Source organism: Penaeus japonicus, unplaced genomic scaffold (assembly GCF_977035675.1).
Source record: "Penaeus japonicus unplaced genomic scaffold, GWHDUDI00000001_assembly GWHDUDI00000018, whole genome shotgun sequence".
Taxonomy (NCBI): Eukaryota; Metazoa; Arthropoda; class Malacostraca; order Decapoda; family Penaeidae; genus Penaeus; species Penaeus japonicus.
The window spans coordinates 20021336-20040058 of record NW_028234420.1 but is presented as its reverse complement, the minus strand read 5'-3'; the positions used below and the strand labels follow the sequence as shown (position 1 = coordinate 20040058).

General features: G+C 33.8%; 1 protein-coding gene across 1 annotated transcript in view; it reads left to right on the top strand.

Moving 5' to 3' along the window:
* The first annotated feature begins 13306 nt into the window (after positions 1-13306).
* LOC122266814 (uncharacterized) overlaps positions 13307-18723 on the top strand; it is a 5950-nt gene continuing 533 nt past the window's right edge. Inside the window, 4 exon segments of the mRNA XM_086546396.1 lie at positions 13307-14360; positions 14578-14763; positions 14878-16843; positions 16846-18723. The exon segment at positions 16846-18723 is cut by the window's right edge and continues 533 nt beyond it. Coding sequence (XP_086402522.1) covers positions 13437-14360; positions 14578-14763; positions 14878-16843; positions 16846-18554 — 4785 coding nt within the window. The 5' untranslated portion in view covers positions 13307-13436 and the 3' untranslated portion in view covers positions 18555-18723.

Below are 18723 nucleotides of genomic sequence, written 5' to 3'. Positions count from 1 at the left end.
GTTAGAGCCATTCTGATAACGAAACGGATTACAGTTCAATGCACTGATTTTTGCTATATTAAAGGAAAAATCAATTGCGAGAAAAAAGGTGCAAGAAAAAAAAATGACGATCCTGAAAAAAATGCCAAAAATGCTTAAAATACACGTTAGAGCCATTCTGATAACGAAACGGATTACAGTTCAATGCACTGATTTTTGCTATATTAAAGGAAAAATCAATTGCGAGAAAAAAGGTGCAAGAAAAAAAAATGACGATCCTGAAAAAATGCCAAAAATGCTTAAAATACACGTTAGAGCCATTCTGATAACGAAACGGATTACAGTTCAATGCACTGATTTTTGCTATATTAAAGGAAAAATCAATTGCGAGAAAAAAGGTGCAAGAAAAAAAAATGACGATCCTGAAAAAATGCCAAAAATGCTTAAAATACACGTTAGAGCCATTCTGATAACGAAACGGATTACAGTTCAATGCACTGATTTTTGCTATATTAAAGGAAAAATCAATTGCGAGAAAAAAGGTGCAAGAAAAAAAAAATGACGATCCTGAAAAAATGCCAAAAATGCTTAAAATACACGTTAGAGCCATTCTGATAACGAAACGGATTACAGTTCAATGCACTGATTTTTGTTATATTAAAGGAAAAATCAATTGCGAGAAAAAAGGTGCAAGAAAAAAAAAATGACGATCCTGAAAAAATGCCAAAAATGCTTAAAATACACGTTAGAGCCATTCTGATAACGAAACGGATTACAGTTCAATGCACTGATTTTGCTATATTAAAGGAAAAATCAATTGCGAGAAAAAAGGTGCAAGAAAAAAAAATGACGATCCTGAAAAAATGCCAAAAATGCTTAAAATACACGTTAGAGCCATTCTGATAACGAAACGGATTACAGTTCAATGCACTGATTTGTGTTATATTAAAGGAAAAATCAATTGCGAGAAAAAAGGTGCAAGAAAAAAAAAAATGACGATCTGAAAAATGCAAAAATGCTTAAAATACACGTTAGAGCCATTCTGATAACGAAACGGATTACAGTTCAATGCACTGATTTTTGCTATATTAAAGGAAAAATCAATTGCGAGAAAAAAGGTGCAAGAAAAAAAAATGACGATCCTGAAAAAATGCCAAAAATGCTTAAAATACACGTTAGAGCCATTCTGATAACGAAACGGATTACAGTTCAATGCACTGATTTTTGCTATATTAAAGGAAAAATCAATTGCGAGAAAAAAGGTGCAAGAAAAAAAAATGACGATCCTGAAAAAATGCCAAAAATGCTTAAAATACACGTTAGAGCCATTCTGATAACGAAACGGATTACAGTTCAATGCACTGATTTTGTTATATTAAAGGAAAAATCAATTGCGAGAAAAAGGTGCAAGAAAAAAAAATGACGATCCTGAAAAAATGCCAAAAATGCTTAAAATACACGTTAGAGCCATTCTGATAACGAAACGGATTACAGTTCAATGCACTGATTTTTGCTATATTAAAGGAAAAATCAATTGCGAGAAAAAAGGTGCAAGAAAAAAAAATGACGATCCTGAAAAAATGCCAAAATGCTTAAAATACACGTTAGAGCCATTCTGATAACGAAACGGATTACAGTTCAATGCACTGATTTTTGTTATATTAAAGGAAAAATCAATTGCGAGAAAAAAGGTGCAAGAAAAAAAAATGACGATCCTGAAAAAATGCCAAAAATGCTTAAAATACACGTTAGAGCCATTCTGATAACGAAACGGATTACAGTTCAATGCACTGATTTTTGCTATATTAAAGGAAAAATCAATTGCGAGAAAAAAGGTGCAAGAAAAAAAAATGACGATCCTGAAAAAATGCCAAAAATGCTTAAAATACACGTTAGAGCCATTCTGATAACGAAACGGATTACAGTTCAATGCACTGATTTTTGCTATATTAAAGAAAAATCAATTGCGAGAAAAAAGTGCAAGAAAAAAAAATGACGATCCTGAAAAAATGCCAAAAATGCTTAAAATACACGTTAGAGCCATTCTGATAACGAAACGGATTACAGTTCAATGCACTGATTTTTGCTATATTAAAGAAAAAATCAATTGCGAGAAAAAAGGTGCAAGAAAAAAAATGACGATCCTGAAAAAATGCCAAAAATGCTTAAAATACACGTTAGAGCCATTCTGATAACGAAACGGATTACAGTTCAATGCACTGATTTTTGCTATATTAAAGGAAAAATCAATTGTGAGAAAAAAAGTGCAAGAAAAAAAAATGACGATCCTGAAAAAAAGCCAAAAATGCTTAAAATATACGTTAGAGCCATTCTGATAACGAAACGGATTACAGTTCAATGCACAAAAAAAACGATTACAGTTCAATGCACAAAAAAAAAAACGATTACAGTTCAATGCAGCAAAAATCAGTGCATTGAACTGTAATCCGTTTCGTTATCAGAATGGCTCTAACGTGTATTTTAAGCATTTTGGCATTTTTTCAGGATCGTCAATTTTTTTCTTGCACCTTTTTTCTCGCAATTGATTTTTCCTTTAATATAGCAAAAATCAGTGCATTGAACTGTAATCCGTTTCGTTATCAGAATGGCTCTAACGTGTATTTTAAGCATTTTTGGCATTTTTTCAGGATCGTCATTTTTTTTCTTGCACCTTTTTTCTCGCAATTGATTTTTCCTTTAATATAACAAAAATCAGTGCATTGAACTGTAATCCGTTTCGTTATCAGAATGGCTCTAACGTGTATTTTAAGCATTTTTGGCATTTTTTCAGGATCGTCATTTTTTTTCTTGCACCTTTTTTCTCGCAATTGATTTTTCCTTTAATATAGCAAAATCAGTGCATTGAACTGTAATCCGTTTCGTTATCAGAATGGCTCTAACGTGTATTTTAAGCATTTTTGGCTTTTTTTCAGGATCGTCATTTTTTTTTTTTTTGCACCTTTTTTCTCGCAATTGATTTTTCCTTTAATATAGCAAAAATCAGTGCATTGAACTGTAATCCGTTTCGTTATCAGAATGGCTCTAACGTGTATTTTAAGCATTTTTGGCATTTTTTCAGGATCGTCATTTTTTTTTTCTTGCACCTTTTTTCTCGCAATTGATTTTTCCTTTAATATAACAAAAATCAGTGCATTGAACTGTAATCCGTTTCGTTATCAGAATGGCTCTAACGTGTATTTTAAGCATTTTTGGCATTTTTTCAGGATCGTCATTTTTTTTTTCTTGCACCTTTTTTCTCGCAATTGATTTTTCCTTTAATATAACAAAAATCAGTGCATTGAACTGTAATCCGTTTCGTTATCAGAATGGCTCTAACGTGTATTTTAAGCATTTTTGGCATTTTTTCAGGATCGTGATTTTTTTTTTGGCACGTTTTTCTCGCAATTGATTTTTCCTTTAATATAGCAAAAATCAGTGCATTGAACTGTAATCCGTTTCGTTATCAGAATGGCTCTAACGTGTATTTTAAGCATTTTTGGCTTTTTTTCAGGATCGTCATTTTTTTTTCTTGCACCTTTTTTCTCGCAATTGATTTTTCCTTTAATATAGCAAAAATCAGTGCATTGAACTGTAATCCGTTTCGTTATCAGAATGGCTCTAACGTGTATTTTAAGCATTTTTGGCATTTTTTCAGGATCGTCATTTTTTTTTCTTGCACCTTTTTTCTCGCAATTGATTTTCCTTTAATATAACAAAAATCAGTGCATTGAACTGTAATCCGTTTCGTTATCAGAATGGCTCTAACGTGTATTTTAAGCATTTTTGGCATTTTTTCAGGATCGTCATTTTTTTTTCTTGCACCTTTTTTCTCGCAATTTAATATAGCAAAAATCAGTGCATTGAACTGTAATCCGTTTCGTTATCAGAATGGCTCTAACGTGTATTTTAAGCATTTTTGGCTTTTTTTCAGGATCGTCATTTTTTTTTTTGCACTTTTTTTTCTCGCAATTGATTTTTCCTTTAATATAGCAAAAATCAGTGCATTGAACTGTAATCCGTTTCGTTATCAGAATGGCTCTAACGTGTATTTTAAGCATTTTTGGCATTTTTTTCAGGATCGTCATTTTTTTTTCTTGCACCTTTTTTCTCGCAATTGATTTTTCTTTAATATAGCAAAAATCAGTGCATTGAACTGTAATCCGTTTCGTTATCAGAATGGCTCTAACGTGTATTTTAAGCATTTTTGGCATTTTTTTCAGGATCGTCATTTTTTTTTTTGCACCTTTTTTCTCGCAATTGATTTTTCCTTTAATATAGCAAAAATCAGTGCATTGAACTGTAATCCGTTTCGTTATCAGAATGGCTCTAACGTGTATTTTAAGCATTTTTGGCTTTTTTTCAGGATCGTCATTTTTTTTTCTTGCACTTTTTTCTCGCAATTGATTTTTCCTTTAATATAGCAAAAATCAGTGCATTGAACTGTAATCCGTTTCGTTATCAGAATGGCTCTAACGTGTATTTTAAGCATTTTTTGGCATTTTTTCAGGATCGTCATTTTTTTTTCTTGCACCTTTTTTCTCGCAATTGATTTTTCCTTTAATATAACAAAATCAGTGCATTGAACTGTAATCCGTTTCGTTATCAGAATGGCTCTAACGTGTATTTTAAGCATTTTTGGCTTTTTTCAGGATCGTCATTTTTTTTTTCTGCACCTTTTTTCTCGCAATTGATTTTTCCTTTAATATAGCAAAAATCAGTGCATTGAACTGTAATCCGTTTCGTTATCAGAATGGCTCTAACGTGTATTTTAAGCATTTTTGGCATTTTTTCAGGATCGTCATTTTTTTTTCTTGCACCTTTTTTCTCGCAATTGATTTTTCCTTTAATATAGCAAAAATCAGTGCATTGAACTGTAATCCGTTTCGTTATCAGAATGGCTCTAACGTGTATTTTAAGCATTTTTGGCATTTTTTTCAGGATCGTCATTTTTTTTTCTTGCACTTTTTTCTCGCAATTGATTTTTCCTTTAATATAGCAAAAATCAGTGCATTGAACTGTAATCCGTTTCGTTATCAGAATGGCTCTAACGTGTATTTTAAGCATTTTTGGCATTTTTTCAGGATCGTCATTTTTTTTTCTTGCACCTTTTTTCTCGCAATTGATTTTTCCTTTAATATAGCAAAAATCAGTGCATTGAACTGTAATCCGTTTCGTTATCAGAATGGCTCTAACGTGTATTTTAAGCATTTTTGGCATTTTTTCAGGATCGTCATTTTTTTTTTCTTGCACCTTTTTTCTCGCAATTGATTTTTCCTTTAATATAGCAAAAATCAGTGCATTGAACTGTAATCCGTTTCGTTATCAGAATGGCTCTAACGTGTATTTTAAGCATTTTTGGCATTTTTTCAGGATCGTCATTTTTTTTTCTTGCACTTTTTTCTCGCAATTGATTTTTCTTTTAATATAGCAAAAATCAGTGCATTGAACTGTAATCCGTTTCGTTATCAGAATGGCTCTAACGTGTATTTTAAGCATTTTTGGCATTTTTTCAGGATCGTCATTTTTTTTTCTTGCACCTTTTTTCTCGCAATTGATTTTTCCTTTAATATAGCAAAAATCAGTGCATTGAACTGTAATCCGTTTCGTTATCAGAATGGCTCTAACGTGTATTTTAAGCATTTTTGGCTTTTTTTCAGGATCGTCATTTTTTTTTCTTGCACCTTTTTTCTCGCAATTGATTTTTCTTTAATATAGCAAAAATCAGTGCATTGAACTGTAATCCGTTTCGTTATCAGAATGGCTCTAACGTGTATTTTAAGCATTTTTGGCATTTTTTCAGGATCGTCATTTTTTTCTTGCACCTTTTTCTCGCAATTGATTTTTCCTTTAATATAGCAAAAATCAGTGCATTGAACTGTAATCCGTTTCGTTATCAGAATGGCTCTAACGTGTATTTTAAGCATTTTTGGCTTTTTTTCAGGATCGTCATTTTTTTTTCTTGCACCTTTTTTCTCGCAATTGATTTTTCCTTTAATATAGCAAAAATCAGTGCATTGAACTGTAATCCGTTTCGTTATCAGAATGGCTCTAACGTGTATTTTAAGCATTTTTGGCTTTTTTTCAGGATCGTCATTTTTTTTTCTTGCACCTTTTTTCTCGCAATTGATTTTTCCTTTTATATAGCAAAAATCAGTGCATTGAACTGTAATCCGTTTCGTTATCAGAATGGCTCTAACGTGTATTTTAAGCATTTTTTTGCATTTTTCAGGATCGTCATTTTTTTTTCTTGCACCTTTTTTCTCGCAATTGATTTTTCCTTTAATATAGCAAAAATCAGTGCATTGAACTGTAATCCGTTTCGTTATCAGAATGGCTCTAACGTGTATTTTAAGCATTTTTGGCATTTTTTCAGGATCGTCATTTTTTTTTTCTTGCACCTTTTTTCTCGCAATTGATTTTTCCTTTAATATAACAAAAATCAGTGCATTGAACTGTAATCCGTTTCGTTATCAGAATGGCTCTAACGTGTATTTTAAGCATTTTTGGCATTTTTTCAGGATCGTCATTTTTTTTTTCTTGCACCTTTTTTCTCGCAATTGATTTTTCCTTTAATATAGCAAAAATCAGTGCATTGAACTGTAATCCGTTTCGTTATCAGAATGGCTCTAACGTGTATTTTAAGCATTTTTGGCATTTTTTTCAGGATCGTCATTTTTTTTTTCTTGCACCTTTTTTCTCGCAATTGATTTTTCCTTTAATATAGCAAAAATCAGTGCATTGAACTGTAATCCGTTTCGTTATCAGAATGGCTCTAACGTGTATTTTAAGCATTTTTGGCATTTTTTCAGGATCGTCATTTTTTTTTCTTGCACCTTTTTTTCTCGCAATTGATTTTTCCTTTAATATAGCAAAAATCAGTGCATTGAACTGTAATCCGTTTCGTTATCAGAATGGCTCTAACGTGTATTTTAAGCATTTTTGGCATTTTTTCAGGATCGTCATTTTTTTTTCTTGCACCTTTTTTCTCGCAATTGATTTTTCCTTTAATATAGCAAAAATCAGTGCATTGAACTGTAATCCGTTTCGTTATCAGAATGGCTCTAACGTGTATTTTAAGCATTTTTGGCTTTTTTTTCAGGATCGTCATTTTTTTTTTTTGCACCTTTTTTCTCGCAATTGATTTTTCCTTTAATATAGCAAAAATCAGTGCATTGAACTGTAATCCGTTTCGTTATCAGAATGGCTCTAACGTGTATTTTAAGCATTTTTGTTTTTTTTCAGGATCGTCATTTTTTTTTTCTTGCACCTTTTTTCTCGCAATTGATTTTTCCTTTAATATAGCAAAAATCAGTGCATTGAACTGTAATCCGTTTCGTTATCAGAATGGCTCTAACGTGTATTTTAAGCATTTTTGGCATTTTTTCAGGATCGTCATTTTTTTTTCTTGCACCTTTTTTCTCGCAATTGATTTTTCCTTTAATATAGCAAAAATCAGTGCATTGAACTGTAATCCGTTTCGTTATCAGAATGGCTCTAACGTGTATTTTAAGCATTTTTGGCATTTTTTCAGGATCGTCATTTTTTTTTCTTGCACCTTTTTCTCGCAATTGATTTTTCCTTTAATATAGCAAAAATCAGTGCATTGAACTGTAATCCGTTTCGTTATCAGAATGGCTCTAACGTGTATTTTAAGCATTTTTGGCATTTTTTCAGGATCGTCATTTTTTTTTCTTGCACCTTTTTTCTCGCAATTGATTTTTCCTTTAATATAGCAAAAATCAGTGCATTGAACTGTAATCCGTTTCGTTATCAGAATGGCTCTAACGTGTATTTTAAGCATTTTTGGCTTTTTTCAGGATCGTCATTTTTTTTTTCTTGCACCTTTTTTCTCGCAATAGATTTTTCCTTTAATATAGCAAAAATCAGTGCATTTGACTGTAATCCGTTTCGTTATCAGAATGGCTCTAACGTGTATTCTAAGCATTTCTGGCATTTTTTCAGGATCGTCATTTTTTTTTATTGCACCTTTTTTTCTCGCAATTTATTTTTCCTTTAATATAACAAAAATCAGTGCATTGAACTGTAATCCGTTTCGTTATCAGAATGGCTCTAACGTGTATTTTAAGCATTTTCGGGTTTTTTTCAGGATCGTCATTTTTTTTTCTTGCACCTTTTTTCTCGCAATAGATTTTTCCTTTAATATAGCAAAAATCAGTGCATTTGACTGTAATCCGTTTCGTTATCAGAATGGCTCTAACGTGTATTTTAAGCATTTTCGTTTTTTTTTCAGGATCGTAATTTTTTTTTTCTTGCACCTTTTTTCTCGCAATTGATTTTTCCTTTAATATAACAAAAATCGGTGCATTTAACTGTAATCCATTTCGTTATCAGAATGGCTCTACCGTGTATTTTAAGCATTTTCGTTTTTTTTTCAGGATCATCATTTTTTTTTCTCTTGCACCTTTTTTCTCGCAATTGATTTTTCCTTCAATATAACAAAAATCAGGCCATTTAACTGTAATCTGTTTCGTTATCAGAATGGCTCTAACGTGTATTTTAAGCATTTTCGTTTTTTTTTCAGGATCGTCATTTTTTATTCTTGCACCTTTTTTCTCGCAATTGATTTTCATAATTATTTTTATGATTATTATTGATATTAATATCGTTATTATTACTATTATTATAATTATTAGTATTATCAGTATCATTAATGTTATTATGATTATACATATGATTATCATTATTATTATTAATATTAACATTATCATCATTATTATCATCATTATCATTATTACTATTTTCATTTTTATGATTATCATTACTGTTAAAATCATCTTTATTATTACTACTTTTATTATTAGTATTATTAGCCTTTTTGTCATTGTTAGCATTATTATCATTGCTTTTGTTATTAATGTTATTATCATAATCATTATCATTGTTATCATTTGTACTATTAGTGCCGCTCTAATGTCATAGCGTATGTATGCATTTTAAATCTTATTCTTTTTTAGTGATTATCATAATTATGGTTATTGTTGTTCTCATTATTATAGCTATTATTATGATTATCATCATCTTGTATCATCATTCTTATTCCTTATCATTATTATGAATTTCATTATTTTGGTATTGTTGCTGCTATTATTATTATTTTAATATCATTGTTATCGTTATCATATTTTATTTTTAGTATTCACATTATTATTGTGTTTTTTTTTCTACTAATGTGTTGTTTTCATCATTATCATCAACAATAATAGCAGTAGTAATATTTGGTTTGTTCAGTAATCATTTTAGTGTGACTTGCAAAGTTAAGCTTCGCCATGGCCTTATTTATGGCCCAGTTTATTTCACCTTATTATTTTTAGTTAGTGCTGACTCGGCCTCTGTCAGGTGTTGGCCATTATGATCATCGCAAATGGATCGACTCTGTGAAGTCAGATCAGATGAAGACAGACTCCAACTACTAAGCAAGCCGACGGTGGTGGTCGGCAGCCCCTGGCTTGCGAGAGCGTTTGCACGTGATCCTAAATGCAGTGCAGCAGGGTGTCATCTGACGTATTACCATGCCCATCAGTAGCGCTCATTATGTCCAGTCCTGCCTATGACTTGCCATACGCAACAAAATCTCATCAACTAGAGAATGGCATGAGCCTCTCTCGAGACCATTCCTGAGAGAGTTGGTAGTTCCTTCCCAAGGGCATTCATAGACCAATGGGTCGAGAGGGAAGCTGAATCGTCATTACCATCACATTGTATCATATTGTACTGAATTGAAAAAAGTATTATCGTTTGTGTTTTCAGTGTGCTTGTTGTTTTTAATATTATCAATGATGACATTGTTGTCTGTTTTCCATCATTTGTAAGAATATTACTGTTACCTTTTAATATTCATTAGTAGTATGTTATCAAAATTATTATTTTTTATATCATCTTTGGTATTATTATTGTTAAAATTATTGTGATCGTTTATTATTATTTTTATTGATATTAGTTTTATTTTTGTTGTTGGCATTGTTACTATTATTAATGTTATTATGATTATCATTATTTTTGTGGGTTGTTATTATATTATTATTATTATTATTATTATTATTATTATTATTATTATTATTATTATTATTATTATTATCATTATCATCCTCATCATCATAATCATCATGATTATCATTATCTTTATCATCATTATTATTGTCTTGCTGGTCTTGTTCTTACTCTCATAAAAGTGGTTTGTATTTTTAGTATAATTGTTATTATATTGAATGGTTGTTACCCTTGCCATTGTTATTTGTATTATAAATATTATCATGATTTATGTTTTGATTATTCATATTATTTTCAACAGTGCTATCATTATGATAAGGGTAATGATAATGATAGAACTGATAGCAAAGATAGGATTATTATTATTTTTTTTTTATTGCTCTCGTTATTCTAAGACTACAATCATTATTACTATAGCTTTATTGACACTGATATTTGCTTTCTTCTTATCATCATATTATTATTTACATTTATTATTTAGCATGATAATGATAGACATAATAATGATAATAATCATGGTAATAGTAATGATAGCAATAGTAACGAAAATAAAAAACAATAATACTAATGATGATAATTATGATGATAATCCAACTTGTAATAGTAATAATAATGAAGATAATAACAATTATAATAACAATAATGGTAATGATAAAACTGACAATTATGATTCTTGTTATCAATATATCTATTATTATTGTTATCATTATTATTTTAATGTTATTAGTATAGTTAATGTAATTATTGTTATTATTCCTATTCCTATTATCATTATTGCTGATGTAATTATTATTGTTATCATGAATATTATTATTATTACCATCATCATTATCCTTATCATTACCACTATCATTATCCTTACCATTATCATTAAAGTTATCGTTATCATTACAATTAGTATCATTATCATTATTGTTATGATGATGATTATTATTATTATTATTATTATTATTATTATTATTAGCATTATTACTATTATTATCATTATCATTATTATCATCTTCCCAATTTGCTTCATATTGAACACACATTACTAACATTTTTCCTGCATGTTCCCACAGCTGTGGTTGACGCTGTCAGAAAAAACACCTTCAAGCTCGGGGTGTGGATTGGTCCCACGCGGAGAGGTTTTGTTTCAATGAGTGGTCCAATCCGGACGACGACGAGCTTGGGGATCAAATAGTTAAGGTGAGAGAGAAAGGTTAGCCGAGGAAATGCAGTTTCTCAATGGGATCTGCTGTTTTACAGATTGACGTTACCTTTGTAATTTCAAAGATAACTGTAGCATATCTACTTTATTATTGTAAATGTAATCCAACGTTTGTATAAAAAGACGATGATATATTTCGCTTGTGTAAAAAATGAAATGATGAGTATTATGCAAGGATATAGGGGTATTTTTCACTATTATTTTACGCATAACTTAAGATAGAATATGAAGATTAGCAAACTTGGCCAAATCATGACTAATTAGAACAAGGTATATACATACAAAGGCGCGCGCGCGCACACACACACACACACACACACACACACACACACACACACACACACACACACACACACACACACACATACACATGTATGGCAAAACGCCTTTTCGTGCTGAAAATATGGCAGACAAACCCACTATACATAAAACAGGGTGAAGCAACAGGATACAAGAAAGGCAAGAGCCGGTAGGTGACCAACATCGAGGCAAGTCAAGTCAGGTCACCGGGTCGGTATGCATGTATATGCGAATGAATATATATATATATGTATATATATTATATATATATATATATATATATATATATATATATATATATATATATATATATATATATTATATATATATATATTATATATATATATATATATATAATTATATATTATATATATATATATATATATATATATATATATATATAATATATATATATATATATATATATATCACACACACACACACACGCATATATATATATTTCTATATATATATATATATATATATATATATATATATATATATATATATATATACCTACATATTAATATATACATATATGTGTGTATATATGTAAATACATCCATGTGGGTGTGAGTGGCATGAGGTCTGACATCATCTCCACAGATTAGGCTGGCTATCATTTGTTGTTTTGACTAGGGTGATTAAGCTTCCCGAGAAGTCATTGATATCCCTGTGCTGTGAGCTTAATTTGGGCGGTATTACACTTCTCTGAATCAATTGAAAATGTCGATTTTGAAATCCTCGCAAACCGTTGAATCCAAACCTGGTTCATATTTGCCTTTACAGCGTTATATTATTGAGGGGCTTGCTAAGGATCTTTTGAAGGAGGAGACACCGTGGCTGCCTCGACATTTACCTCCTTACGGGTTTGCCTCTCCTGTTGGGGCTCTGGATGTGCTCGTGTGGTTCCGGCCTCTGTAGGACAGGGGAAGGGAGTCTCGCCTTAATATAGAGCGGGAGCTGAATCCGAGGGACTTAGTCCTCTCTCATCCAGGGCATCAACAACACTTTTCACCTCCCTAAAGTTGTTACTCAACTCCCTCGCATAAATGAGAGGGGTCTGTTCCATTCCTGGGGAGGATTTTGTAGTAGTATTCGAACCCTTCCGAGTCTAGTTCGTATTAGGAACACTCAGAAGGAGCGGGAACTCTATTGTGGCGGAGGTATCCGTTGGGTATGTACAATATTCTGTTTTGTTCGGTCATCAGGCATGGATGCTTGGGTGAGTAGGAATTGAGTCTGGTCGTTTTTTGAAACAACCTCTTCAGAGAGAGAGAAAGGGCAAATGCAGTCGGCTATCCTCATTGGATTTCACTACCTATTATTCAAAGAATATAGACTTTTAAAATGAATGGTTTCATGCTATCACGTTAAATTAAGGTGAATAAACAGCCGCTACCTTTAAATAATGGAACCAAGCTGCAGTGTCGGAGAATGGCCCGTGCCGCTTCAATTTCCCACCTTCAAGTTGTGTTGTCATTTCTCTATTTTCAGATGATTCCTCATAGAGAAATAAAACAAAGTAAGAATTGGCATAACGTTTTAGAAATAAATTTTAAGTGAGCTTGTATCGGTGTGAAATAAATTGTTATAAATGTATATGGAAATGTCAAACTGATAATCTGGATAGGTATATAATGGAGCTGGTGCCAGATACATTTTTTCTGTGAGTCACTCAAAAATCAGATTCTCAAATTACATAAACTGGCAAGGAGAAAAGTTGTACAGAATTATGAACACAGGCAGATAACAGATAATGGAATGGGGCAAGATTACTGCCGTATCCATGGAAATACCTGCGCTGCTTTACAGGTACACTATATTACACTTCTAATAGAAAATATTAAAGATCATACAAAATCCGCCTCTTAACTACCTTGAGACATAGAGCAGCAGTGTTCTCTTGTTAGCTTCCAATAAAATAATAAAATAAGTAATGGAGAAAGAACAAGAAATTAAAGCTGTAGAGATAAAGCTAGTTGTTGGAACTGTAGAGATAAAACCTGGAATTAAAACGATGGAGATGAAACCAGAGATTAAGCCAGAAGTTAGAATAGATGGAATAAAGCCGGAAGCACCGACAAAGGAGATAAAACCAGAAGTTATTACAGAGGAGATAAAGCCTGGCGTTAGAACAGAGGAAATGGAGCATGTAGTTAAAATGGAGAAGATACAGCCTGAAGTTAGACCGGAGGAGACAAAGCCAGAAATTAGAACGGAGAAGATACAGCCAGATGTTAGAACGGAGGAGATAAAGCCAGAAATTAGAACGGAGAAGATACAGCCAGATGTTAGAACGGAGGAGATAAAGCCAGAAATTAGAACGGAGAAGATACAGCCAGATGTTAGAACGGAGGAGATAAAGCCAGAAATTAGAACGGAGAAGATACAGCCAGATGTTAGAACGGAGGAGATAAAGCCAGAAATTAGAACGGAGAAGATACAGCCATATGTTAGAACGGAGGAGATAAAGCCAGAAATTAGAACAGAGAAGATACAGCCAGAATTTAGAACGGAGGAAATACAACTAGAAATTAGAACGGATGAGATAAAGCCAGAAGTCAGAATGGGAGAAAAACAACCAGAAATTAGAATGGAGGATATAAAGCCAGAAGTTAGAATAGAGGAGATAAAGCCAGAAGTTGGAATGGAGGATATAAAGCCCGAAGCAATAACGGGGCAGAAAAAGCCAGAAGTTAGAAGGGAGGAGCCAAAGCCAGAAGTAAGAACAAAGGAGATACACCCAGAAGTTGGAATGGAGAAAACAAAGCCAGAAGTAAGAACAGGTCAGAAAACGCCAGTTAGAACGGAGCAAATCAAGCCAGAAGTGAAAATGGAGGAGAGACAAAAGCAGCAAATGTAATAATGGATTTAAGACTAGAAAATAAGGAAGAAGATAAACCAGAAGGAATCAAACCAAAAGACTTACAACCAAATGATGAACCAGGAGAGATAAAGCAAGAAAATAACCAAGTGTTTAAAAAATTAAGGGAAATAAAGCAAGAGGAAATAGAAGATAAACAGGACAATGCGAAATATGAAAAAATAGAGACAAAATAGATGAAATTAAACTCGAGGATATGAAATCGGAAAATGGAGTTGACTATAAAGAAGTAAAAATGCTTGGGGAGAGGAAACCTGAAGTAAGATCGATAGACATAAAACTAGGCAGGACAGAGTTGAAGATTGAGGGGCAGCCCCACACGACAGCAGCAGACATAGAAAAAGAGAGACAATATGAAACAGTGGAGGTGCATCAGGAGGTAAAGGAATTTGTAGAAATATCAAATGCACAAGAAGGAGTGATACAAAGCGACGTAAAAAAAATAAACTGGAAAGTATACCGAAAGATGAAAGAACTGAAAAGACATTAACTGATAGACAAAATGATGCACCAGCAAGCAGAACTGAAGCTTGAAGAATTTGAGATGCCACGCGCTGATTTTTCACGGGGAGAAATAAAGCCGGGAGAGATTGTAGAACAAGCCACTTCCCCGACACTTTCACCACGTCTGCCAAATGATGAAGTAGCAGAAGGCTGTATTCCAGTCCAACCTGAAGTTCCACCAACCAGCTCTTTATATTCTCCCAATTATGGGATTCCTCTGGAGGTTCTCTTGGCAGGGAAAAATCTGACTGCTGCTGAAATCATAGCAAGGATTCCCTTTCCAAGTGACGTCAGCTTTATGAAAGGCCCCGAGGAGATAGACAAATTCAGTGCACAGCACAATGTCACACCCCAGAGGTCACCTATTGAGACTACTTTCCCGGATTTCCCGTCACTTGTACCTGTAAGTGAAACCTCACTGACAGTCAAGATGTCCCCTGACTCTTCACCATCATTGTCTCCATCACCATCTCCAAGAACTTCCCCCATTAGTGCATCACCACACAAATCTCTTTCAAACACTCCTAGCATATCTCCAAGTATCATGCAAGACAATAAAGCTGGCATAAATTGGTCACTGACAGAATTACCTTCTACACCCCCTGAATCTGGAATGAGTTCGCCACTCATCCCACCAAAGTCTCCTAAAATCACAGTTGAGGACGAAAAGAAAAATGATTTTGAGATCCATTCTGGTGTCCCAGGATTGTCGACATTTGTATTTCATCCCTTGGAGGAGCTAGGGAAATCAATTTCCAATTTATGTCCAGAGGCTGAAACTGACACTGAAAATCTAGAGATTCGAGTGGCAGAGAAAGAAATTTTGCTAGAAGAAACAGTACAAAAATCAAAGGATCCAAGCATGACAAGTGAAGTTAAAAGTGAGTCTCTTATTCTTAATGTAACTTCTTTTGAAGACTTTACGAAGTTTGACCAAGAAGGCTGTGAAAACAATGCAGGCAGAGATATGGAAAAACCTACATACCAGGCTAAAAAACATTTCAATATCAATATTGATGTACAGGAAGTGACTGAAACGGAGCGGATATTTTCAGATGAGAATATGAAACTTCATTACACAGGGAGTGAAGATGATTATGACGTTTCAGAAGGAAATGACACGGATGTACAGTCAAAGGTTTTCACATTCAGGGAAAATATATCAAAATCAAGACTCTCTACCTTGCTGACAGATAATACTAGCGAAGACCCACCTTCTAACACTGAGTTTAAGGTTAGTGAAACAGTTGCATTAGGTTTAGAAAGCTATAAGGCAGATACTTCCCATGATGTAGGCTTTGTGCACTTTTCATCTGGTATAGAGACTGGAAGCCATTATCCCTCTATTTCTGACCAAATGACAAGTGCAAACAGCGATTCACCTAATGCCCAACAAGAGGGTGTTAAAACGTTTTTGGAGAATGAACAACCTGATCAATCAAAATCTACAGGGACAGACATGTTAAAAACAACAAGCCAAGCTTGTAGTAGTGAAAAGCTTATATCAGCCATACCTTTGGTATCCAAATCAGACATTGGAGTCTCAGAGACTCATACTAAAGTATCCAGTACAGCTACACATGGAGATAATGATGAATCATTACTGTTACATTCATTGTCTCTTGGAACTACAAAAGATGTTTCTGCCACTGCTGATAGTCAGGAATTAGATCAGAAGTCCAGTTTCTCTTCATTACTAACCAGCTCTGGAGAAACTGAAGTAGTTTCTATGAATGACAGTGTTCCTTCTGCGATAAAGCCATTTAAGAGTAACATACTATCGGAAGTAACTAGCGAGGAAATGGAACCTGTGTTTGCACAAACACAGGTTCAGGCAAACATAAGCACTCTAGGGATGGGGACTTTGATCACTGATGACACTACCAGACTTTCAGCAGCAGAGTCTGTTGCCCCCCCAAAGATATCATTAGAGGAGAGGATTTCAGCTTCGATTCCACAGAAACTCTTGCCACATGGACTGCCAAGTATGAAAGTGATAAAGTAATCGCACCTAATGAAGAACCAAGTACAGCATCAGAGCAAGAAGATTTGTCACACCTAGACAAATATTTTAAAACAAAGTTGCCTTTAACAGATGAATCTCAAGATAAAGAATCCATATTAACTACAGGAATGCAAGGAGAAGGACCGCATTCAAAAATATATGAGAAAGAACTTGAGCCAATACCTGCAAAAAATATCAAAGCAGTCAAACACACATCTGTGGAGAAAATCGAAGAAGAAATGCAAAGGTCTCCGACAGAGTCAATTTCAAAAGAGGGAAAACTACCTCTCTCAACAGAATATCAAAAAGGTTCAGATATGTTACCTGGCAAGAAATGTGAAGAAAGTGCCTTGTTACTTATGAATAATGAAAAGGAATCAGGAAATATCCAGTGTAGTAAACCAGAAACTTATTCATCATCTGTGAAGAGATCAAATGATTTAGAAGAGTTTATGATCAAAGGGATATCCCAAGAAACAGAATTGTTAACAACCAAAAAGTCTCCCAATACAACACTGCCATTTTCTGACGAGATGCCACACCCATCAGCGATACGAGAGCTTAGGAAATCTACAGATGAACTAACGTCATCAACGCTGATGGCTGCAGATGAAAGTATTTTTTGTTTAGGAGATGTGCAAGAAAAACCCCCTTTCAGGCGACAGCGAGGAGAATCTTCACTGACTGCATCACTGGAAGGAAGGATATCAGCTTTTCCCTGCAGTGTTGATTCTGCGGAAAATGTTATATCCTTTGATGAAACAGGCGAGGACGATGCTGTTTTTGAAAGCAGTGGGCCAGAAATGGAAACCGATTTCTTTAGTGAAAGGGATTTAAGCTCAGAAGCTATTCGACAGAGGCTTTGGAGGGGTGTTAAATCCTTGAGTTTAGATGCTGATATAGCTCTCGATCCTGACATTTTCTGCTTTTTAATCCAGCAGAGTTCAAAATCAAGTCGAAGCAAAGAAGGCAAAAAGAAAGGCCTACAACAACGAAGGAACAGTGAAGTAGAATTGCAAGAATTAGTAAAAGAAAATACAGAACTAATAGAGAGAATTATGAAGCAAAAGTCAGTAGAAGACGCAGGGGCATTGATATATAGCATCAAAGAGACAGACACTCCAGCCAATACACCCATAGAGGAGCATGAGCCCGCAATGCTTTCAACAAGAAGTAACTCGAATAGAGAGCTTGAGAGTAATACGAAATTCTGTAGTAGTAATGTTGATTCAGGTTCTTCATTGCCACATAAACTACGCATGTCACACTCAAGTAATAGCAATCTAAGTGAAGCACTGAGCCTAGCAAAAGAGATCAGATCTCCATCTCCCAAAGATCTAAGTGAAGCATTGAGCCAGGCAAAAGAGATCAGATCCACATCTCCCAAAGAAATGTCATCTCCTCGGGTGACTTTACTTGACCAGGTGAGCTGTCAAGGTTCTGAAACTGAGCAGGCAGGAAAGAGTGTGAAATCATCTTGCAAAACTTCAAAAATCTCACGATCTTCTAGTGTTTCACTGGAAGGTCCAATGAGACCCATCACTTTCAATCCATTTCCAACAAGGAATCTTCCCCGGCAACCCAAAGAAGTTGCCGTAAAATTAGGTCTCTATAGCCCTACCAAGACATCCAACGGTTCCCCGACTGAGGGGCCAACTTAAAGACTGAAAATGTAGGTGGCCTTGTATATGCATCATGAAACTTGAGTGTTAGAGATCTTTTCGAATATATGTTGAGACATTTATACTGTATAGTTTAGATAGCTGTTCACACAAGTAGATTTTCGCACTAGTGCTGTGTTATGAGTTCACGGTTACTGAAAAATGTTCA